We start from the raw sequence: 26,084 nt of genomic DNA, 5'->3' as shown, positions 1-26,084 counted from the left end.
TTAAATCCAGTCTCATAAATTAGTTGGGGAACCGAAATTCTGTGCGTGTATCGCAAGTTACCTGTGAAACTGACTTTCAAAAAAAAAAAAAAAAAAGGGGAGGGCTGGATAAATTAATTTTTATCCCTATAATTTTATTTTGATTTTTATTATTTAAATTTAAACATTTTAATCCATACATCTTAAATACAGGTTTAATTTGTTCATTCTATTTCAATTTTTTGCAAATTTTTTCTACATATATACACGTCAAATAATTGACAAATATTTCAAAATTATTAATTATAAACTTCAATTACCTTTGAAACTGATTCACCAAATAAAGCGTCAATGTGCATATTATGTCATGGTGGCTGCTTGAAGACCCTATTTGGTCAAACTGAATACATAATTTCTATCATTAGACATAATGGGTGTGTTTTATTGGAGGGACTGGAAAATAGGGGATTAGAATCTATCGGACTTGAGTCCTGGGACTGTAAATTCCCTGGACTATTTGGTCGGATTGGATATGTATCCTGTGTTTGTTTTTTCATGGGATTAGATGTCTCGATAGGACTATTTTCAGTGAATCCAACGTTGGTTGGACGGACTGGATAGGATAAATGAACAAAAGACTATTTTACCCTTTTTCAATTGTTTACTAAGTAATAGCAATATTAAACATATCTTTAATATTTTAATTATTTTTAATTAAATAAATTCGTTTTTTTTAAATTAAATAAATAAATAAATAAAATATCAATAAAATTTGTTTTAAATCATTACTGTATAACAAATCATTATTTTTTTTACATGCAAAACTTTACTGTGTTTGTTTATTTATGTTTGTTTATTTACACAATTAAATAAATTTATTTTTTTACACAATTAAATAAATAAATAACCACTAAATTTGATTTAATAAAATACTGTATAACCTGTATAAAAAATTTATATTATTTTTTTAATTAAAATTTTAAATAAAACACATATTAAAATTTAAATAATAAAATTAAATAAATTATAAACAAAATTTTAAAATAAAACATCAATAAAATATCTATAAAAAATTATTTTAAAAATTTAAATAAATAAAACATCAATAAAAAGTTAAATAAAATTATTTTATTTTTAAATTGAGACATTTAAATTTTATGGAATTTTATTAAATATAATACATAATTAAATAGCAGAGGGTCAAAATGATCATTTTCGCATCTAATCCCAACAGTGAATAGTCCCCCACATTCTATCCCACCCCCCCATAGGACACAATAGTCCCCCATATGGGAGACATGGAGTCCGACCGGACTCCATGTCCAGCGGACTAAAAAAAAATCAAACGGCTGATAAGGAACACTATTTGGATTAATCCAAATAGTGGATAGTCCCCCCTCCAATCCCCCCAATCAAACACGCCCAATATGTACAATTTTCTGATCTCTTGATGCTATTCTGTCTTGTAATTGGTACCGTACAATTGTTTGGTCTTTAATAAGTTTTCAAAAACTTGACTTGTGGCGTTTTGAAAAGTTGGTAAAAATTTGATTTTTTGACTTTTTTTGTGATTTTTTTGACAAAAAGCTAATTTTTTTGAGAAAAAACTAACTTTTTTGGTAGTTTTTTTGTGACTTTTTTAGGAGAACTTTTTACCAAGTTCTCAAATTGCTCCTTATTATTGAATGTGTAATATATTAAATTTCATATTTTTTCATAAATGAGTAAACAAATAAATAAATAAAAGTTTTCAAAAACTTCACCAACTCTTGTTGAATTTACAAAAGTTGTGAGCCAATTACTCCTCTCTCTATAATGAATAGGGTAAGTTAGGAATTTATCTCTTCCTAATCAAGATTGATAAGATATAAAATAATAAATAAGAAAAATAAACGAATCACAGAAAACAAACAAACACAAAGAATTCAAGGATTTTATATGGCTTACTCTAGAATAGGGTTTCGTTCACAACTACTGCAGTTTTTATTATGATCAGAAAAAAAAAAAAAAAAATACAACACTATTAACTTATAAGAGGCGTACCCTTCATTTATTTATAAGTATGGAATTAAAATAACACGAAACAATCAATAAATTACCAAAGTACCCAAAATGACCCATCTCCTTTTGTGGAGGGCCTCTCCATTGGATTCAGGGTTCAAGAACAATACTTATGAGGGTCCACAAACCCAACAAGTTTCCTCTATGTTTGGTTGTGGGATAATTTAGGAGCAATAAATAAAAATCCCTAACAGGAATACATATTTTGCAGTGAAATTTCTCAAATAAAATGTTCAATCTCATGTTTAGTGTGAAATAAAATAGGATTGAGTTTGGTGGAGGAATTAGTTATTTTTTTGTGGTTTGATCATGTGTTAAGTATTATCTGATCACCTAAGACCTAATTATAGGACAAGAAATACCACCTCATGTATTATTAGTTACATCTCATTTTATGAAATTGTTGGATAGGTTCTTTTAATTGGATTTGGAATAATTTTGCACAACCAAGTGTGAGAATCTATGCGTCTTTTGAACTAACTTAATTCTAAAATTTTAGGTTATTGCTATTCTGATTTTCTTTCACTCATTTTTTTTTATCTTAGTAGAAGTAAAAAGACAATCATGCTCTGCTCAACTATAATTTGATAAGAAATACACATACATATACACATATGTCCATGATAACGTTTCAAATTTCATAAGATAGATTTAGGGAGAGGGGTATGGCATAACAGGCTAAAAGGAGGGATTGGATGGGCCATTCTCGACCTACTTCAATAATTTGGACAATTCATCTTATAAAACCCGTCAAGCAAATTCTATTAATACCGTGCTCAATAATTTTTTAAATTAAACCTTTGAATCATTGAAATAAACTGAAATGTCCACTTAGGCTCTCACAGCCACATATTGTGCCTTATAAGCACAACAGGACCGTCGATTTAGGCTTTTTAAAATTTCATGTAGAGAAATTACAATTAATTAAATATGACAAGAATTCAATTAAAATATCAAAACAAATATGAAGGTGTGGTATCAAAGGGACTAGGATCCAATTTTACCTTCACGGATTATGATCCTCTCCATTGCATATTTGTAATGGAAAGTTTCCATTACACCCTCCAACGATAAGCCACCAAGGTTTGGAAGGATTAAGAAAAGGGTTTGAATTCTCTCACGTTGACCGTCTAATTTGAGAGAATGTTAGACTTGACAGGCCTATCTTGAGGCCAACCTTGGTGATCTGAACCGTTTATGTTATAGGACTCGTTGAGTAAAATATACATGTAAAAAATCAAAATGTTCAGATACCGGTAGATATTTGTTTAAATCACATTAGTTTTTAAAAAATGAATGACAATTATAATTTCAAGAATAATTCTATTACAAAATCATAAATAGATTACGGATTTTAAGTGTGATATATTTTATTTAATCACGAATTTTTTATTTTGTCAAAGCGTGATCTTTGAGAGTGTGATTGTTTAGGGTCATTTTTTATCACACTTTTTGACCGTCATTAAAAGATAACTACGTCACGTGTTTTGACTGTGATAATAAACATTTAGATCATGTATTTTAAGTGTGATTAATAACTAATAAAATCTGAGATTGAACTTAAATAATTCATGATTAATGATGAGATAAGATCATAGTTATATGCATTTCTCATCACAGTGAATGCGTGTGATGAAAAATAAATAAATTAAAAAAAAAAGAGTTCAACCATAAAATGTGACTATTAATTACAAATATAACTGTGATTAAAATTTGAGCATAACTAATATCTAAAATATAATCAGTACTATTTATACAAAAATTTCTTTTGAATCACACTATTGACCACATATGAATAGCTAATAACATCATATATTTCATAGCTGAAAATCAAATGTTGGAAAAACATATACAATGAAAGTTAAGGAATAATTTTTTCTTTTTTTTTTTTACTGTAATTACACAATAAAAATCTAATTAAAAAATGAAAAAACTTAAGGAAAACTCAAAATTCTTGAATGCTCTGCCTTCTTTGACCATATTTTGCATCTTTCCAAATAATTTTTGACCTAAATAAAAATAACACAAATTAGTTCAAAGGCTGCTAGAGTATACGAATAAATTTACTCTTTTTTTTTTTTTTGGTTATTTAAAAACAAAAATAAAAAAATTATCCCACTTGCAGCTATTAAGCCAAGACTCAAGAGGGTCAGACTATTTTTTTTCATTTCAACCATAACAAGAAAGTGAATGGATGCACCACAACCATCTAGCAAATTTATACAATAATATTGTGCCAAGATACTAGTACATTTCTGAGAGGACAATTTATGTGGAAATCAGACCAAGCTAAGACCATCCGTTGAATGGACCGAGCTAGGTACACACTCTTGGTCATTGGGCCACGCTGTGGGCGAAAATGAGAATGGAGTAAGCTCGGTCGTGGATTAGGCGGATATTCAGCCCAAGGCTTGGACCGAGGTGGTTATGTTTGACCCAAGCAGGACCAGGGTATCGAACTGGTTATCTCAGTCGAATATTCCTGGTTCTATTTGGCGTAGGCCAAGGCCATGCTAGCTCGGTTGAGTTGCTACCAAGCCGAGGTAAGGAGGTTCGAGCCATCTCACTTGGTTGGTAGTGAGTAGGGTGTTATCAAGATAGGTATTATCCTTAGAATGATGATTCCTAGAAGGACTCTTATAAGGAGAATTGGAGTCCTACTAGGATTAAGCCATGCGAAATCTATAAAAGCTCATGACAGGACCTATGTACAGGTATCACAATTCTTACTCTCACACAGAGTTTTTGTGTAGAAGTCTCAAGACAAGCGACACACAATCAAAGACTTTCAGGACTCGTTACTTTAGGTCTGAGAAAACGAGGACTGAAAGGTCTTATATGGAGGGAAGCAGTTATTGGCCTCCGCGTTCGCACCAAACAACATCTAAGCACACAGAGTTGCCTACATCGGCAGACTTACGTTCAGTGCTACAAAAAAAGGCTCGAAGGAGAGAAGACACCCAAGCTCGCGACCCCCGTAAAGTCTCAGCACTGCAACGGTTGGCTCCTAGAACACATGGGAGTGTCAAGGTTGAAATGCCCGTACCGCACAGTAGACACCCCATTTTTGACCGTCCTCAAGACTTGGATGTCATCGTTTGAACACCTGATGATTGTGCTCGCTCGTGTTCATTTTGAGTCCCTGAAGGTCTCGGCTGAGCGCCTTACCTTGAAGCCTCTAATCTTGTCTGTTTTGTGCTTGGTTGTGAGCCAAGAGCTTGTTGCCTCACTTCTGGAGGAGAGGGTGACCTGTCGGCCATCCCCCTAGGTTGTCTGCCATGACTTGTGCCTGTCGGCCACCAGTGGTGGCTGGTCGGCTACATTGATGGTTGACAGCCATTTTTCTCCTTTTCAGATATTTATTTGCCAGTTGTGCCAACTGTTGTTCACTGATGCTCATTTCCATACACGTGTATGGAGGAATGAATACAAGCCTTTAGCTTGATTTTCTATATAAGGAGGGGTCTCTCCCCCATTTTGGAGGGTTACATAATTTGGAGCAAATTTTTGCCTCTCTCTCTAGAATTCTCCCATTCCCTCTCTTTCTTCTTGTTTTATGCTTGAAAGTGAGAATTCTCTATACTTTTGCACTAAGCCTCTTAACCAAACACTTTCATCTTGGAACTGAGGTTCTTTGAGGCTTGGTTGAGCTTCTAAGGTTGGTTTGAGCTGGAATTTGGACCTGTTTAGTGCTATGCTTCAAAGGTATGAGGCTTACCTCATTTAAGCTTTGTTTTAGTTGCTTGCTTGGCTATCTTTTTACACTATTTTGACCTGGTTTTTCAACCATAAAAAACTCTGTTTTTAAGGTTTCAAAATGGTGGTTTGAGTCTTGTTGAGTTAGGAGGTTGTCTCCTTTTTTTTTCTCTTTGGCTTGTGAAGCCTTTTATGCCATTTCTTACCACCTTTAAATCAAACTTTTTAGGCCTTAAAACCACTGCAATTCAAAGTTATTTCAGTGGTAAAAAGTATGTTTTGAAGTCCAAAAATGGAGGGGTTAGCCTCCCCTCCTTGTGTCTCTCTTGCATGCCTAGTTAGCACTACATATTAGCTTGATTTTGTAGCTTGTGTTAGCTTAATCTCAGCATGTTTTAGGCCCTGTTTTTGCATGTTTCAACTCTGTTTTGGGTTGGTTGAAGCATCTGTTGCTTGCTTTTTGTACTTGTAGTGCAATTGTACTTACTAGTCTAGCATACTTAATGGTTTAGCCTATTTTTGTAGCTTGTATTAGCTTAACTTCAAGTTGTTTTAGCTACTATTTTGGCATACTTTAACTCTGTTTTGGGCTGGTTAAGTCCTTCGAGGCTTGTGTTGCATGGCTATAGTGTAATGGTCTTCACTAGCTCATTGTTTTGAGGCTTTAAGCATGAAGTGTTTGAGTGGCATGCATGTTGTAGCATTATTTTGCATGTGATTTCAGTGCATATAGCTCTGTCACACTCTCACTTATTTCACTCTTTCATTACTTTTGAAAGTTGTGTTTTGAGTCTTGTTTGCAAGTTAACATGTGAGCATGTTTTTTTAGCCTTTTATGCTTCAATCTCAGCATGTTTTAGCCACTATTTTGGCATGTTTTAACTCTACCCAGAGCTGGTTTGGTCAGTTAAGATTTGTGTTGCATGCTTATAATGTTGTGATCTTCACTAGTTTGATGCTTTTGGCTCTTAACATGTTGTGCATGTGTTGCTTGCATGATTTAGTGTCATTTTGCATGCCATATCAATACTGAAATGTCTGCAACCTCCATTTATTCTTCACTTTTTACTTTTCTTTGAAAGTAGCCTTGAGCCCCTTGTTGGCTTGAGTGTGGAATTGAGGCTCTCATGCCTAATGGTTTTAATCCTCCCTTGGGGGTTTCTACTAACCAACAGCATGAGGCCTCTTTCTTGCTCAAGGTACTTGTGGCTTAGGCCCTCTTTCCCATTAGTGGACAATCACCTTTTGGACTTAATTGATTAAAGGACTAATTGATAATGTAAAATATGTAAACAAAACATGACAAGTAAAACTTGAGCAAGATAAGCATGTTGTGTTGCATTGCATGTGTTTAGATCGAACATTAATCCAAACACAAGAAATGTGGGACGTTTCATACTCAAAGTAACGAAATGTGTCACGTTTCTTGGTTGCCGTCACCCTTGATCATGCATAATAGGGTGGTGCTCTTCTGAGTCTTATTTGTGCATTCATTAAGCTTGTACAAGCTTGACTCTTTGGCCATCATGCATTGAAAATGCTTGATTGGTGGTTTGAGAGCCAAGTGCTACACTCCTTTGAGCTTGAGAAATGATAAGGAGGGTAGCAGTACACACATCCCTTGAAAAATGCATTGCTTTGCCTTTGTTGCTCTCTGTTGCAGCAAAAACAAGAGTCTGGAAAAATGAGTGGCCGACCGGCCAATTAAGGTGACCAACAGCCACTTTTTGTGGCCGACCGGCCACCAGTCAATTTTTGTGCAAAGGTGTTCCTATGTTGGAGCAGAGGCATTCTAGAAGTTGGCACGATGTTCAGAGATCACAGCAAGTGCAAACAGAGGCAACCGATAGCAAAGAGATGGATTTTTTAGAAGAAGCCAACCAAGCATGCATGTCTCCCTTGCCTCCGAGGCCATTTACTTGCTTTATTTAAATTGCTCTAGTTAGTTAGCATAGCTAATTGTTCAATTTAAGTGTTGTAATTAATAAGTTTAATTTGGTTTGTAATATTTTAGCTAGCTTAGAATAGTTAGTTAATTTATTTCAATTGTTGTAATTAATTAGCTAGAATAGTTAATTAATTCGTTTTTGTAATAATTAGCTTAGCTTAGTATAACTTAGCTTATTCATTCGGACCCTCCTTTACGATGGCGTAATGTTGTAATTAGCATGCGTGTGTATGTGCATGTCTTCTAACCCCACTTCTTTCTTCCTTTTATTTACCCGCTTTCAATGGTTAGATTAGGGACATGTTTCAATTAGCATACCTTATGCTTGCATGTTTGTATTCATTCATTTGTCTTACATGCACCGAGACTCGGCCCATCATTCAAACTGCATCGCAATTTCAATACACTTCCTTGAATACGTGTTTCAAAGCATGCTATCAAAGTGTTGCAAATACCATGATTAGGTAGCCGAGCCTATTGCATTATTGCATTAGGCATCTTGTATAATTAGGATCATGCATCTTTCTAACTAGTTTTTGTTTTGACTTGGAGTACTCGGTGAGTTTTATGCTTTAACATGCTTGCATAAGTGTGATTGCCATATTGCCATGTTTCGCATGCTTTCCATGAGGCTATGTGCTTACATGATTAACTGCATGAATGCTTGTGGATGAAGGTTTTGTTGCCTGAATTGGAACAATTCGATGATTGTATGTTTTAAGCCCACTTTGCGAAGTGGCAAATAATGTTTTAAGCCCACCTGAGGGTTGCAAATTCGCATTTTAGCCCACGTGAGGGTGGCACCTTCAAACCATTTTCGAAAACAAACATGAGTTAAATTCGTTCCAATTCTTGCAATTTTAGTCTATATTTGCTTGTGTGTACATCACATAGTAAAGTTAGCTAATAACCGGAATAAGAACACATGTGTTTATAAAACAGCATATCATGCTTAGTAGAGGCCGATCCTTTGATCGGGCGAGCAGGGGTGCTCATTTCAGGACCTTCCCCTCTCACACCCAAGTTCCCGAGCCGAGGCAACTTTGGTGATGACGAACTCGTGGCCTTTGGCACGAGTCAAGGTTTCCTAAATTTTCCAAAAATAAAATATTTAAATGGAGACTCTGTCATCTGGCAAAGCAGTCTATTTTTGGCGCTTTTTTATTCAAAATTAATTTTCCAAAACGATTTGCCGGATTCAGATTCTTTGGTGTTTATCAGTCTCACATTGCATTTTGTAAGATTAGATTCAGAACCGTGACAAAAGTCCAAACTGTAGGACCAATTCGAGCTCTCCGAAGGGGAAGGCGCAATGTAAGTCGAGCTACACACGCCTTGCTTATGAAACAGCAAACAAAGTGTTAGCAAGGTTGCAAAGCTCACCATTTATTCCGACGATTGAGAACGCGCCATTACCCTCAGGCTTCCACCAGTCCAAATTCAATACTTATGAGGGGAAGTCAAACCCCTACATGCACTTGAGCCACTTTCGCTAGGTTATGGCCGTGTATCGGCGAAACGAGGCTCTAATGTGTATTTTGTTTCCTTCCAACCTTGGCGACCTGGGTCTAACATGATTTGAAAGGTTGCCAGAAGGTAGCATAGCTTCGTAGGCACAACTAGCGGAGGCATTTGTGACCAGATTCAGAACAAACACAAAGACACCAGTGGAGATCGACCAGCTGCTCTCCATAGACATGGATGAGAAAGAAATATTGAAGTCCTACAACAGTCGGTATTGGAAGACTTTTAATCTGATTGGAGATTGCCCCACAAACCTAGCTATTGCACAATACAAATGGGGTTTACCGGCAGGTAATAAGTTAAGGGATTCAATGATGATGACTCCACCCCTCACAATGGAGGCCCTAACGGAAAGAGTGCATTAACACATCTGGGTAGAAGAAAATGTTACGTGCACCAAAGCAAAAACTGGCACAACAATAATGTCAGACAAAAAACTTGCGGCAAAAGTAAACACGGTCGAGCTGGAAGAACAACCAAGCAAGAATGGGCCAGGCAGACGAGCCAACAGAGAGGACCCCCAAGCAAGGAAGTTAAGAGTTCGCACGGCCATCACCACGGTATTCAATAAACCTATCTACCGGATTCTTAGCGAGATACGCGACGAACCCTTCATTCGGCGGCCAGCCAAGTTGGGAGAAACGCAGAGGGGCTACGATGATAGGTACCGTAGCACCTTCCATGATAAAAAGGGGCACCGAACTAAAAATTGCACGCCGTTGAGGCAACATCTGGAGGAGTTAGTAGTCGCAGGCCACCTGGACCAGTATATTGAAGGGAGAACACAGCCGGCCCCTAAGGACCACAGCAGGCCGACTGGGATGCCGATCGACGATCCACCCTAAGGCATAATCAGCGTAATACATGGGATCATCAAACCTGAGCGGGTATGTGAACTCAGAGGGATGATCAAAAAAGCTAAACACTTAAGAGAATTACTAAGTGCACAACCTACCGTCAAATGGGAAAAAACGGAGGCAACAAACGTCATCTCCTTTTCTGACAAGGACTTATCAAGGTTGTAAAGCCCTCGCAACGATGCATTGGTGGTCACTCTGCGTGTTAAGAATTTCGACATCAAGCAGATTCTGATTGACCAAGGGAGCTTATGCGAGATAATGTACTACGAGACCTTTAAGCAACTCAAATTGGAGGACAAAGACTTGGCACCCATAACGTCTCTCTTAGTCGATTTCAACTCAATGCCAAAATGGCCAGTCGGCAAAATAATTCTGCTAGTCAAGGCAGGAACAATGATGAAGCAAGTGGAATTTTAGGTATTGAAAGTCCCTTCCACTTACAACATAATCTTGGGAAGGGCATGGTTGCACGCCATGCGAGTGGTGGCGTCGACCTACCATCAGGTGTTACAATTCCCTAACGAAACCGGAATGATTGAAGAAGTCTTAGGAGACCAAATCATGTCCAAGTAGTGCTTCGTTATAGTAAACGGCAACCGGGCTACAAAAGGATTCGTTCAAATGGTAGAAGAGCCAGAAAGCAACGAGTTGTTCGCAGATGTCGGGAAAACAACCAAACATAAGGCAATAGAAGACTTGGTAGAGGTAAGTATTGATAAGAAAAATTCAGAGAGGTCCTTTTTGCTCGGCTCGTCTCTGTCCAACACTGAGAGTATAGAGATCATAGAATTTTTGATCTCTAACATCGAAGTGTTTGCCTGGACGCCATATGACATGCCTGGCATTGATCCCAACTTCATCTGCTATCAACTCAATGTCCACCCAACTGCAAGACCAATTATACAGCGAACTCGCCGATCAGCACTCCACCATATAGAGATAGTAGCAGAAGAGGTAGGGAACCTGCTGGAAGCAGGCGCAATCAGAGAAGTACATTACCCCAGGTGGATTTCCAACACGGTAGTAGTAACAAAAAAGAACAACAAATGGCGCATTTGCGTGGACTACAAGACAATCAATAAAGTATGCCCAAAAGACAACTTTTCCCTACCACGAATAGATCAACTAGTGAACCTAACAGCAAAGCATAACCGACTTAGCTTTCTTGATGCATATCACGATTACCATCAGATCGCTATGTATGAACCGGATCACGAGGTCACATCGTTTACAACACCCAGAGGATTATATTGTTACAAGGTCATGCCCTTTGGCCTAAAAAATGCAGGGACAATATTCCAACAGATGATCACCAAAATGTTTGAACCACTGTTAGGCAAAACAATGGAGGCTTACATAGATGATATGGTGGTCAAAAGCAGAAACGAGAGGGACCATCTCAAAGACCTAGATGAGATGCTTTAAATTTTGAAGTCCCACAAGTTGCGACTGAACGCATCCAAGTGCGCATTCGGCGTAGGGTCAAGAAAATTTATGGGCTTTCTAGTGACCAACCGGGGTATAGAAGTTGATCCCTCTTAGATCAAAGCCATCCAATATCTTGAAAAGCCTAACACAGTCAAGGAGGTGTAGCATCTCACTAGCCTAGCAACTACGCTAAACCGATTCATAAGTCGGTCATCAGACAGGTGTTGACCATTCTTCCAAGCACTGAAGGCCAAGTTTGAGTGGGATGATAAATACGATCGCGCCCTGGAAAGCTTAAAAGACTACATGACCTCTCCTTCGTTGTTAGTAACCCTAGTACCAGGAGAGGAGCTCTTTTTGTACTTAGCAGTTTCCCAGCATGCAGTGAACGCATTGTTAGTAAGAGTGGAAGGAATACAACACCTGTCTATCTTTTATGTCAGCAGGACATTGCTGAGTGCTGAAACAAGGTACCTGCCATTGGAAAAACTGGCCTTAGCGTTGATGATGGCTTCGAGAAAATTGTCGCACTACTTCCATGCCCACACCGTGATTGTCTTAACGGCCTTTCCCTTAAAAGCTTTGTTTGAGATGGCGAATTTTTCTGGACGAATTTTGAAATGGGCAATGGAGTTGGGACAGTTCAACATTAAGTTTCAACCAAGAACCACAATAAAGGCCCAAGCTTTGGCAGACTTCGTGGCCGAGTTCGCACCAGGATGTCATCATGTTTATCCGATCGACTTGACCGAGGCAACCGAAAGAAGGGGAGAGAGGGAAAAAGGAACAAACTGCAGCACTGCCAGCAAGGACTCACCCAAAAGTAAAGTCTCGAGACAGTCAGACAGTGAGGATCAAAGCCCAACGACAGACAATAACCTGGAAGAAGGCATCAACGACGCCCCTGATCCCAAGACATCATCAGATCTATCCACTTGTTGGAAGCTATTCATCGGAGAGATGTGGAAACTCGTCGTGGATGGAGCATCCAATAGGTACGGTGCAAGACTTGGCATAGTCCTCATCTCACTGGATGGCCTAACAATTGAACAAGCAATCAACCTTGGTTTCCCAACATCCAACAATGAGACGAAGTATGAAGCATTGCTAGCAGGTTTGAAATCAACACTTTGCATGAAGGCCACCGAGCTAATGGTGTATAATGACTCATAGCTGGTAATCACCAGATTTCAGGCGAGTACGAGGCAAAGGATGATAGGATGGCTAAGTACCAAGAGTTGGTCAAAAAGGAGATCATAAAGTTCGAAGTAGTCCGGATAGAGCAAATCGGTCAAGAGAAAAATAGTAAAGCGGATAAGTTGGCCAGTTTTGCATCAATGGCAAATACATCTATCCCACACGCATTGTTAATTAACTTCCTACCCAGACCAAGTATTGAAGAGCCTGAAGCAGCCGAAACATGTTGTGTCGAGCTAGGCTCTTCCTGGATGGATCTCATCATAGTATTTATAAAAGAAGGCATCTTACCTGAAGAAAAGAAAGAAGCTAACAAAATTATAGCAAAATCACAGCGATTTTGGCTCTCCCCATCACTAGCATTGTACGAAAAATCCTTTACAGGACCTTACTTGAAGTGTGTCCATCCCAGTAAGGTTAAGGCATTTTTGTTTGAAATACACGAAGGCGTTTGTGGAAGCCACCAAGGGGGAAGATCGCTGGCCTACTGAGCAATCTCACAAGAGTATTGGTGGCCGTACATGCAAACAGATTTAGAGAAATATGTCAAGAAGTGTGAGAAATGTCAGAAGTTCACACACCAAATACATCGACCAGCCAGAGAGCTTCTACCATTGACCAGCCTGCGGCCCTTTACAATGTGGGGCCTAGACATAGTAGGACCACTCCCAACTGTGCTCGACAATAGAAAGTTCTTTTCGCATCAACGGACTCTTTCATAAAGTAGGTGGAGACAGAAGCGCTCGCATCCATTAAAAAAAAAAAAAAAGATGTCAAGAAGTTCGTCTAGCAGAACATCATAACTCGATTTGGAATACCCAAGGCTTTAATATCTGACAACGGCACTCAGTTCGATGGTAAAATCTTCAGGGGTTTTTATGAAGAATACAACATAGAATTCTATAATTCCACACTGACATACCCCTAAGCCAATGGCCAAACCGAAGCTTCTAACAAAGTAGTCTTAGATGGCTTAAAAAAGAGGCTGGAAAGACCAAAAAGCAAGTGGGCTGAGGAGCTTCCCCCTGTTTTATGGGCTTACCGTATCACACCTCGATGGTCAACTAGCGAAACACCTTTTTTTTTTTGCCTATGACATGGAGGCAATAATCCCCCTAGAAGTAGGCCAATCCCACATTCTACAAACAAGATGACAATTACAAAAGAAGAATCCCATGGGTGTACAAGACAACAACAAAATAAGTTTAACAGTCCTAGTACAAAATTCTAAGTCTTTATAGCAAAATATTCTCAATTGTCAATCCCAACACCGCTTACTTCAAGTCACCACTGTAGTTGTACAACATTATTTCTTGAAAAATAAAATAGGGGTGAGCTATATGCCCAGTAGGAATACATTTAACCAAGTATTTAATCATTCAAATAAATTTATGGCATCCTTGAGACAATACATAATAAGGAGTTACGAACACATGTAATCTTCACCAATTATGTACGTACATAACAATTAAGCATGGACAATTACATTTCACACATTTACAACACAACATTTAAACAATCACATCAATGGAAAACAAACCATGAGTCTCATGTAAGAGTCCAACACAAGTTACTTTAGTTTCAAAAAAACCATCCCCACATTTGCTGGCTATTATACGGCGGGAAGTGGGCTCCTCAAGAAAACCATCCGTTTTTCCACTTTTGCTGGCTATTATACGGCAGAACTGTGTGGACACCCAAAAACATATTTCTCACATTTATCCAGCGATAAGCCTAGACAGGGCATTTGGGCACCATTTAACCTCCCCGCGCGCGGGTACCAACACAACACCATATTTTCCAAAATCGACTCTTACTCGGACTCATGCACAATTAACCATTCTATCACATTTTAATTCCATCAACAAGCATCCATCATCACAATAGATGAAACATCACATAATATTCAAAGAATAATAACATTCAAGTCACAATTCCTTTACAATATCTACATTCACATCTTTCATCTCTTTATTATTCACAATATTCCATGAATCGAAAGAAATCCCATTCAATCTTGTGTTTCCTACTCAAATTGAGAATTTAGGATTTTACCAAATTTGGGAGTTTTTCTCCTTCATCATAGATATCGGTTCTAACAACATTTACATACATGTTTTAAAAAAGGAAATAAGAAATTTCAAGCAAAAATCAAGTAAAATGGTCCATTTATGTAAATCATGGGTTTAATCCAACAATATCCTCAAATTAGCTCATAGGTCACAACAATATCATGAAATCTCTTCAAAATAAAGAAATACTAGGGTAAAAGTATCCTACCCTCAAGATTGGAAGCTAAGATAGCTAGATCAAGAGCATTCTTTCGAAAATCCAAAATCTAATCAATTGAAAATGTTGATCTTCTCTTGTTCTTCATCTTTGATGCAAGATCCATGGTGGATGGTCGGTAAGAAAGGATGAAATCAAAGTTTTGAGGGCTAGGTTTTCGGACATGCAGGGAGGGAGAAGAAGAGAGGATGAAAAAGTAAGGTTTTTGCGCCAAAAAGTCACTTTTTAATATCTGTTAGCGACCTTGTCACTCAAGCGAAGGAAGCTTGGCTCGAGCGTAGAAAACAAGCTCCTAGAATTTCTGAAAATCGCGCAATTCGCTCTAGCGAGCATGCTTCCAGCACAGAAACTCAAAATTCAAACAGGTATAACTCTCTCGTTCGGACTCTGTTTTAGGTCGTTCTTGTGTCCAAATCGAAGTCCCGGAAAAAAGCTATCCAATGATTCTGACCTCACATTCAAATTCAAAGTATGGAAAGAGAAAAGGGCAAAAGAGTGAAGATTGGTCAAAAACGAAAACTCAAGCTTGGGGCTTGGGATCTAATCTTGCCTAAATACCATGTTAAGGCTTCAATCAAGGTTCCAAACATCACCCAAGGGTCCTCAATTATAATATTTAAAGTTCATTTGCCAACCCATCAATACCAAGAGTCCGACAACCACACAAGTTTTAAGGTGACGGGCACCACTTTACACCAATCCGATATGAATTAGAATCTGAGTCATTACATAAACTTGATTCGAAATCAGTTAAATGTACTTTTATTGGGTATGGCATTGATCAATTTGGTTATCGATTTTCGGATAATAAAAATCGAAAAATAATTAGGATTAGTGATATCATATTTAATGAGAAAATAATGTATAAAGATAGAGATAAGTTTGCATCTAAATCTGAATCTAAATATGTTACTTCTCATGAGGATGTTAAGTTAGAGGAGTTTACTAAGACTAATTTAAATAGTAGGATTCAGAATAATCCTGAAAATCTTATTCCACAAATTGAGCCATGAACTCTTACTCCTACTCAAAAGTTGAGGCGATCAGAAAGAGAGACTAAACCTACATAGCATTATTCTCCATCTTTACATTATTTGTTATTGTCTGATGGGGGTGAACCTGAAAGTTATGATGAGGCTTTGCAGGTTGATGATTCAACTAAGTGAGAGTCAGCTATGTAGGATGAGATGGACTCATGGCAAACTAGACATAAGAGTTGAATGAATTACTAGTGGGTAAGAAGTCTTTACGCAACAAGTGGGTTTATAGGGTCAAACAGGAACATGATGAGAGTAAATGCTACAAGGCCAAATTGGTTGCAAAGGGGTTTCAGCAAAAGGAATGGGTTGGCTACACTGAAATTTTCTCTCCAGTTGTGAAGTTGACTACTATCAGATTAGTGCTAGGAATTGTAGTTGCTGAAAATTTGCATCTTGAGCAAATGGATATGAAGACAGCTTTTCTCCATGGTGATTTGGAGGAGGAAATTTACAAGAAGCAACCACAAGGTTTCTTGGCACATGGAAAACAGGAGTTTGTATGCAAGCTTTGAAAAAGCTTGTATGGTTTGAAACAAACCCCAAGGCAATGGTATAAGAAGTTTGATGGGTTTATATATAGCAACGATTTTACAAGATGTCAAGCAGATCATTGTTGTTACTTCAAGAGGTTTGATAAAAGTTAAATTATTTTGCTCTTATATGTTGATGATTTGCTTATCGCAAGATCTAGCATTGAAGAGATTAAAAGATTGAAGAAACTTTTGCCTAACTAATTTGAGAGAAAGGATCTTGGACCTACAAACAAAATCCTTGGTATAAGGATTCACAGGGACAAGGCTAATGGTATTTCAAAGTTGTCACAGGTTGAGCATATCAAGATGGTTCTCAAGAGATTTAGCATGGATGGTGCAAAACCAGTGAGCACTCCATTGGCTAGCCACTTTAGACTTACCAAAAGAGCAATCACTAAACACCAAAGAATTGCAAGTATACATGGAACGAGTTCCATATGCTTCAACTATCGGTAGCATAATGTATGCTATGGTTTGTACTAGACCAGACATTGCACATACAGTAGGATCAGTTAATAGGTACATGATTAATCTAAGCAAGCAGCATTGGGACGTAGTGAAGTGGATCCTTAGATACTTGAGTTTTACTACAAACATGGCACTCTGTTTCAGATAAACCGACATCAGGTTAGATGGTTATGTTGATGTAGACGTAGTAGGTGATGTGGATAACAAGAAGAGTACTACTGGTTATGTTTACACATTTGGTGGTACATCGATGAGTTAGATTTCACAATTGCATAAAATTGTGGCCCTTTCTACAACAGAAGTTAAGTATGTTGTTATTACTGAAGCTGGGAAGGAGATGACTTGATTGCAAAGTTCCCTAGAAGAGATGGGTAAAAAGAAAGAGAAGAGTATTTTGCATAGTAACAATCAGAGTGCAATTCATCTTGCAAAGAATCCAGTTTTACATTCTGGGACAAAACATATTTAGTTGAGATACCATTTCATTTGTTCACTTGTAGATGGTGGAGTCTTATCTCTTGAGAAGATTCGTGGCAGTGAGAATCCAGCAAATATTTTGGCAATGAGAATCCAGCAGATATTTTGACCAAGGCAGTCACCATTGACAAACTAAAGTTGTGTGCAACTTCAATTGGCCTTCAAGGTTGATGAAGGAAGATCAAATTGTTGCAGCATTCCTCTATGTAATGAAGATGATGGAGAGCTTATGTTATCAGGTTTTAAGTGGGAGCTTGTTGGGTCTATGGACCCTAATAAGTACTGTTCACTCAACCCTGGGTCCAATAAAGGGTTTGAGGGTCCCTGGCCAAATTTTTTTGGGTACTTAAGTAATTTCCCTCTTGCTTCTACATTGCCTTAATTCTATATTTATAAATAGATGAAGAGGCCTCTTTTAGGTCAAGAGATTTATATTGCTTTCTGATCATAGTGAAAACTGTAGCAACCATGGACATAGCCCTATTCTGGGGTGAACCACGTAAATCCTTGTGTTCTTGTGTGTGTGTGATTTGTTTAATTTGTTTTATCTTTCTTATTTGTTATTTCATGTCTCATCGATCCTGGTTAAGAAAAGACATTTTCCTAACATGAAGATCATCGATCACAAATCGTCGAGTGACAGTACTGATGGTTGTAGTAGATCTCAGACCTCGGACCTCTTAGACCTCAGATCAGATCTTAAACCTCTATCTCGCCGCCGCTACCATCTGAGTCGAGGTCGGCATCGACGAGCTTGGCTTGGCTAGACTGATTCGATCAAAAGGCACCGACACCACTACACCCTTTGCTACCAACAATGATGGTGGGAGATTCCAGAGATAGAGTAAAGAAAGAATGTAGATGGTGGTAGTTGTGGTGGCGATTGGCGGTGGTCCGTGGATCTCTGATCCCCAACGTAGACGACTCCTTTGATCACGGATCTCTGCTCCCCGACATAAATATGATGTTGTTGATCTACGTGGTAGTAGTGCTTGCAATACCTTTAGTGTAATAACCCTATTCTATGTTATGTTAATTAACCTTAAGTATGATTGTGAATATGTACTTAATATGATTTTGGGTGATAATTATGTGATTAATTATGTTTTTTAATCTATATCTGTTCAGCGTAGGAAAATCTATCCAATTTACTGTTATAATTCAAAAATTGAACACCGTAGAGGCTACAGAAATTGAAATTGTCTGTACCATTGTAATTAGCATGATTTTTAGAGCCTATGGTGAGATTTGATTAAAATTTGATTCGGATCAAAATAATTAGATTGAGTTGATTAAATTAAGCATAATTACTTAGCCTTAATCAAATTTGATTAGGCAAGCATATATAAGAACCTATTTACACTCATGCTCATTCTTTTTGAGCTTATTTCATAACTTAGCTGAAAATATACTCTAGAGAGAGAGAGACGATTGTAGAGAGAGAGGGAGCACAAACTTGAAGGTGTGAACTAAAAGCTTGAGAATTTGGAAACTAGGCTCAAGAATTAGCCATAATTGGAAGGGTTGAAGCTTCTAGGTGAGTAATTGAACTCAAATTCATGAGTTTAAGTTCATAACTAAGTGAATTCAAAGTATATATAAATACATGAATTAAGCTAAGCTTGGTAAACTTGAGATCATTAGATACATGCATGTAAGAATTGGCCATAATTTTGCAAATTTGAATGTAAAGCATGTTGATTGTGTTATATTGAGGATTGTTTGACACATGCATGTAAGAATGTTCATGCATTGAACTTTAATATCAAGCCTTGAAGCTTGTCTATGCAAGACACAAAACATGGATTATATATATATGAAGTTCATGGTTTGAAATTTGATGAACTCATGGAATTTTGATCTAGAATTGAAGTTATCTTCAAATATATGTATTTGGGAGTATTTTTGCATATTTGAGTGAGTTTAGCATGGAATTGGACCTTTGGATATGTGATTTGAACTTCAAACAGAATTCTGGAAATTCCAGAATTCGACATGTCCACTCGAGCGAAGAAAGTCTTGCTCGAGCGTGAAAATTAAGCTCCCAGAAGTTTTGCAAAGATTTGCACAGTGGCTCGAACGGCAAATCTTACACTCGAGCGAACCCTGTTTTGTAAGACTTCTCGCTCGAGCCTCAGAAGTCTCGCTCAAGCATAAAATTCATGCACCAGTACTTTTACAGAGTTGACAGACCGCTCAAGCGGAGAGTCCTGTTTCAGAAATTTTGAAAAGTTGTTTTATGTTTCATTTTTCGTTCTCTTTCATTTCTAAGCACTCTTAGGCATGCATTGAAATCGTAAATAAACTAAAGGAATAAGAAAGAGGCTTAAGAGAAATAAATAAGTTAAGAATAGATTGAATTGTTTATGACTCAATGTGTTATAAAATGTGTAGGGTCAAGCACGAGAGCAAATCCATCGACAGAACACTGTGAGTAATATTTTAGTAAAGATACTTTCAAGTATGCTATTTTCCAAATGCTACTTCTGTACAAGTTTTATGGATTTGTTTATTTGAATAGTGAATGAATATTCGATATGCCTAATGTTTGTATAAGGCTTTACGAAGAATATGAATTAGGTCTAAAGTCGTTTGATATGTGAGAATTGGGCCTGAGGCCGTTTGATACATTTAAATATTTTGATGGGCTAAAAGCCGTTTGAATATGAATGTAATAGGCCAACGGCCGTTTGAATAAAAATGTGACCATGATCATGATCATGAATATGAAATGCACGTAAGTGTGAGTATGGGAAATAATGGACCCGAGGCTGTTTGACATGAATTGGGCCCGAGGCCATCTGATAAACTTGACAAAGCTATGCAATGGGCTTGAGGCCGTCTGATATATTTGATAAAGATCTAAAATGGGCCCGAGGCCGTTTGACACGTACAACAAAATCATAAAATAGGCCTAAGGCCGTTTGTATATGAAATTCACGAGTTCAATGTACTTAATTTGACTTTATATGAATCTCATTCATTCAACCCCTTTACTTTAATATTATTCACTAGGCGTTAGCTCACTCTTATTTATATGTATATAGGTACGCAAAAAGATGTCCAACCCCAACCTCAGTGAAGATTGTAAGAGAAGTCCAAGTTTTGTGAAGTCAACCCGGATGTCTCACGCATGAGAAATCGCTTTTTGTTCTTTGGTTTACTCTGTTGCTATCTTGGTGGATCCGTTGGATCACCTATGTATATAAACTTTTTGTTTGGCTGGCCATATGCTTGTATGATCTTGGATGTACAAGATGTTTATTTTGGTTCATGGTGTGAATTATTATTACATGTAAGGAAATGTTTTTGATATGCCATACAAGCACAGCTCATTGGACAAAATTTTCTAAGTCTACTTCCGCTTAAGCCCCTTTATTATTATTAAGATATCTTTAATCTTGTGTGGAACTAAAGGTAATCTCATGATTACTGACCAGTTATAAGCTTAATCTATAGGGACGAGTTCGAATCATGACATTTAGGTTCAAGATCAAAGCAGCTGAGCACCAAAGAGTGCGAGGACTTAGGGTTCACCGATCTTGCCCTCTACTCCGACTACAACACCTTTGCCGACTATATCAAAAATCAAGTTATTATTATCCTTCTTTCTCTCCATTCTCTCTCTCTCTCTCTCTCTCTAGAATTACAAGTGTTCCTATGTGTGAGATTGAGAGATTTGTAAAGAAAAATAGAGGGAGATTAAAGAAAATGGAAAAGAGAGAGAAGGTAATAAAAAGATCTATATTTGATTTCAACAGATAATAACTTTGTTTGGTATGAAAGAAATGGGTTTTGTTTCCCAAGTACACAAGACATTACCAAATCCTCCAATCTTTGTATTTCAAATTCAACAAATCACAAGATTTGAACAAATAGCTTTGTATTTCAACAACTCATTCTTTGTTATATGATCTATCTATTGTTGTTAATGATGATGATGATGAAACAGATCTATTCAAATTTTGAATAGATAATAAGATAGATATGTTCAAAATTTGAAAAAATAGAGACTTGATATTACAACAAATAGGGGTTGGTTTGAATAGATAATAAGATAGATATGTTCAAAATTTGAAAAAATAGACTTGATATTGCAACAAATAGGGGTTATATAATTTGGTTTGGTTTGGTATTTCAACAGATAGAATTAAACAAATAATAAAATTTAGATAGATATTTGAACAGATAAGTGGAAAAAATTGAACAAATAAAAAATAAATTGAACAAATAGGTATAAATTTCAACAAATAAAAAATAATTTGAACACATAAGTATAAATTTAAACATATAGTAAAAAAAAAAATTAACACATAAATTAAAAAGATAAAATTAAAAACATATTCTTCATAACAAATAAAATGACTTCTCACCAAACTATTTTACAAAGAATAATCTTCTCACTAACAAAAATATCAACTGAACCTAATGCGCCTTACACCCTCCCTATATTAGAATTTTCAATAACACAATTGTTTTCCATAATGAAGCCTTCTTTTATTTTTATTTTTGGGTGAGCGTGCGCGTTTTGGACATGGTTTTATTACTTGCTAAACCCTCAAAAGTAAGCAAAACATCATCAGAAACGTAATTTGAACAGATACATATAAATTCAAATAGAAAGTCAAAAAAAATCAACAGATAAATTAAAAAAAAAAATTAAAACAAAATGTCATTCAAAACAAACAAAAAAACTTTTTATCAAATTATTTCACAAAAAATAGACCTCAACGAAAAAATATCTGAATCTAATATTTTGTACCCTCCTTAGAATGGACTTTTCAACATTTTTTTCTTTTTGAAAACACAGTTGTTTTCCATAATGAAGCTTGTGTGTGTTTAGAGCATGGTTTTATTACTTGCCAAACCCTCAGAAGTAAGCAAAACATCATCAGAAACCATTCTGTGCAGAAATTACAATTAGAGATGTAATCAAAACAATTATATCATAAAGAGGAAGAAATCCGATGGCAACCAAAATCTCAAAAATTCAGTTGCATTTAAAACAGTAGAATAATAATAAATACACAAACAAAAAAACAAAAACAAAAAAATGAAACCAATAGGAAATAAGAAGAATGACTCTAAAATGCCAAAACAAACGGTTTCTGTTCTCACGGTTATTTTTCTGTAAAAACTCCACTGCGCCTAATTCAAGGCCATAGAAGGAAGAAGATGCAAGCCCAAAACCAAAAATTAAAAGAGATTTTGAATAATTCGAGTAGAGACATCCTACAGTCCCTGATCAACAAGGTAATCTCCCATCCTCTCAACAATCATGTTACACTGACCCGGAGTCACAGGTTCATCATAGATGCCAAAGATCAAAGCTTGGCCAGTTTTCTTTATAGTGACACCACCAGAGCCCTGCATAGTAGAAAATGAAACAGTAGCATGTATGCATAAGCTTAAGAACTTTGTGCCGCAGACACTATTCAATCAACTGTAACCTGAAAAATTATCTATTTTATGCATACAACTCACTAGCATTGAAGCTTTGTCACACAATTTTTATTCCCAAATAACTCCAACATTAAATTTTCTCAAATATTTACCTTTGCATAGCAGTTTCGGTAAGAACCAAAAAGTAAAATCAGCCAACCAAAAACTGCTATTCAGTTCAATGCACGCATTAGTGTGCTTAGCATTCTAGTCATAATAAAAAAAGAAGTCCACAAATTTGCGTCATATTGACTACTCAACCGGATCAACTATTTCCAATTTTCCACTAGGTAAATCGAAAGTTCCGTTTCTAGACAACCAAACAGAACTAGATCGCTTAAGAAATAATATCAAGGAATGTAAGGGGACAATTCAGACAACATCAAAGGATTGGAAATTGAGCTAGATGAAGAATTTACTTTGGGTGAGGCTTGAAGAACAATTTGCACTAATTACTATTGCCACTTCATCATTAAGGCACAAATGGAAAAGCAGCTAGAGCCAGGGGTTCCATCGGTGTTTGTACTTGGAAATAACACGATGGATAATGTTGTAAAGAAGAGACAACTAATCAGTAGGGACACCTGAATTATAAAATCATGATAAAGTAAAGCAAAAAGAAACCAAGCCCATGTGTTTGTGTACTACTAAATAGCAAACTACTATTATTAAGGCCTGTTGGAGATGGGTCCTCGGGTGAACTCACAGAGGCTTACTATTATTCTTCCCATACACATGCCATGCTGGGTCCATAATACCACTAAAAAAGTAAACAAATTGGCCTTGACTGGAATGATACAAATTCAAGTAATGGGTTCCACAATTGAAGTTTCTTAGTCAAAAGGTGAAGTGATCAAAGACGCATACAAATAAGTGTTGCTTCAAAGTGACGCAAAACTCAAATCAAAAGAATGATGCATGAAGGTAGTGGCAGAAAACATGAAGAACAACTGTCAAATAGAGAAGGGGGCAATTTAAAGAAGAAATGAGGCAAGATTATAAAACCATGAAATAGAGAATCAAATAAATAAATAAATAAATAATCAAATATCAATTCAAAACTGCAAGTTAAAGATGGATCTAAATCATGAAATTAATGAGTAAAAACAGAACAATGGTTATGCAACGTAGAAATTAGATTAAACAACAATATATAATTAAAACATAGCACAGACATATTTGTGACTTTTCTTTGAAATGAAAGTGTAATTCCATGAGGGTCATGAAATCAAACTGAATAACAAGAATAACATATGGATAATGAAATCATGAAATTACCTTCTTTCCACGAATCACAGCACCAGGCTCGCCTTGGATAACCATGTACTTAGTGCCGCCAAGGTAAAGTCCAGTGGGAGCAAGAAAGCCAGGTTCGTCGAGATCTTTCATGATGCCAGTGATCTCTTCGGGCTTAAACTACAAAAAATTAATGATTATAAAATACAAAATCAGCACAAGGGGCAATCAAATCAAATCAAGTCTAGCAAGAAACACAAAAGGTAAGATTCTATTGAGGCATAGCTGTAAATAATAAAAGCCATATATATGAAGTTGAGGAAACTTCAAAACATAATAGATAACTAGAATTTGAGGTGAAAAAAGCAATGTTTATGAATAACATGGCTAGTCATTTCTCAATTTAAGATTTTAACGCTATGTTTGAATTGTGTGATTTGGAGAGAAAAGAAAGGAAATGGAGAGACATATATCTCTTACTTGTTTGGATAACCTAAGTGGAAAGAAATGGAAAGAAATTGTGAAAAACTCATTTCTCTTATTAACCTCATTTTCATTCTTTCCAAAAGTGAAGAGATTGAGAGAGAAAAGAAACCACTATTTTCATAATACTAATTTTGTCCTTATAAAAATAAAAGAAATAAAATAATTGAAAGTATAAAAAGATTATTTTGGTAATATAACATAAAATAATTTCTGTTCTTTTCTCTTAATGAAATCTAATCTTAATGAAATCTAGCCAAACAAGAATGAAAGAAATCACAATCATTTCTTTTCCTTTGTTTCTTTCTTATCCAAACAAAAATGAGAAAAATCACTATCATTTCTTTTCTTTCCTTTTCTCTTATAACTTAAGTAATCCAACTTTTCTTTTTTCTCCTAGGTTCCCAATCATAGTGTAAATGTTTTTTGTGATTAGTTTCTAAACAGACCTAAAAAGTAAACACTTGAAATGAAAAAAAATAGGAGATCCATTCTGAGATCTTCCCAAGGTAAAACAGACCAAACTCATAGAAATGCAAAATGAATAACAATGCAGATGAAAATCAAACACTCTGAACCGGCTCTAATCAGCCAAACAAATCAAATCTCACATCTCATGATTAAATAAGGAAAATCCCAAAGCCAATCATCAAAAAAGGCTTCATAGAATCATTACAGCTTTCAATAGATGAACAATCGGATCTAATCGAAATCTCAACAATTCATAAAATCAGCAAAGGCAATCGGCGATCAACATTTTTACGAACAGATCGATGAAAAAGCAATCGAAATCAAACACATTATAATTAAATAATAAATTAGAAAAACAGATCTCTATGGAAACCTTGGGGAAAGAAGCGCTCTGAGCCCAGACGCTGCCGTCGTGGCCGAGGATGGCGGCGGAGGTGAGGTGGTTGCCCTCGATGTCGCACATCAGGTGATCATCCACGTATGTCTGCCACGACATTTTCCAAATCTCTCCTCTCTCTCTCTCTCTCTCTCTCTGTTTTCTCTCTTTCTGGCTCTGTTTGTGTGAAATGGAATGTGTGTTTCGATTCAACCAAGGACATAAATAGTTGTTGTCTGGAGACTAGAAAGTTCTTTTGAAAGCAAAATAGAGAGAGATTGGGAGGAGGAATTATCTTGTGTTGCATGTTCACAAAGTAATAGTCATTGTTTTATGGGTAAATTATAAATTTATTTTCTCAAATTTATTTAAAATACAAATTATTTTTTATAATTTAAAAAATTATAAATATTTTTTGTCAAAATTTTTTATTTTACATAATTAACTGAAAAAATAAAATTTTTAACTATTTTGATATACAATAGTAAAATTATCTAAATTATTAATTAAAATAAAATTTTAACATCATTAAAAATTATTAATTAACTTTATAATTTATTAATAAAAAGAATATTT

The 26,084-nt window shown here is 36.3% G+C and overlaps 1 protein-coding gene across 1 annotated transcript; it reads right to left on the bottom strand.

Annotated features, from left to right (window-relative positions):
• Positions 1-22,429: 22,429 nt before the first annotated feature.
• LOC114265850 (profilin-4) lies at positions 22,430-25,821 on the bottom strand. Its single transcript, XM_028206670.2, has 3 exons — positions 25,506-25,821; positions 24,221-24,358; positions 22,430-22,867 (listed from the first exon to the last, which is right to left on the bottom strand). The coding sequence occupies exons 1-3, from the start codon at positions 25,626-25,628 to the stop codon at positions 22,733-22,735; spliced, it is 396 nt and encodes a 131-aa protein (XP_028062471.1). The 5' UTR covers positions 25,629-25,821; the 3' UTR covers positions 22,430-22,732.
• Positions 25,822-26,084: the final 263 nt, after the last annotated feature.

The sequence above is a fragment of the Camellia sinensis genome, chromosome 4 (genome assembly GCF_055761805.1).
Source record: "Camellia sinensis isolate YWXY chromosome 4, ASM5576180v1, whole genome shotgun sequence".
In the NCBI taxonomy this organism is placed as follows: domain Eukaryota; kingdom Viridiplantae; phylum Streptophyta; class Magnoliopsida; order Ericales; family Theaceae; genus Camellia; species Camellia sinensis.
This window is presented reverse-complemented; position numbering and strand designations above follow the sequence as displayed.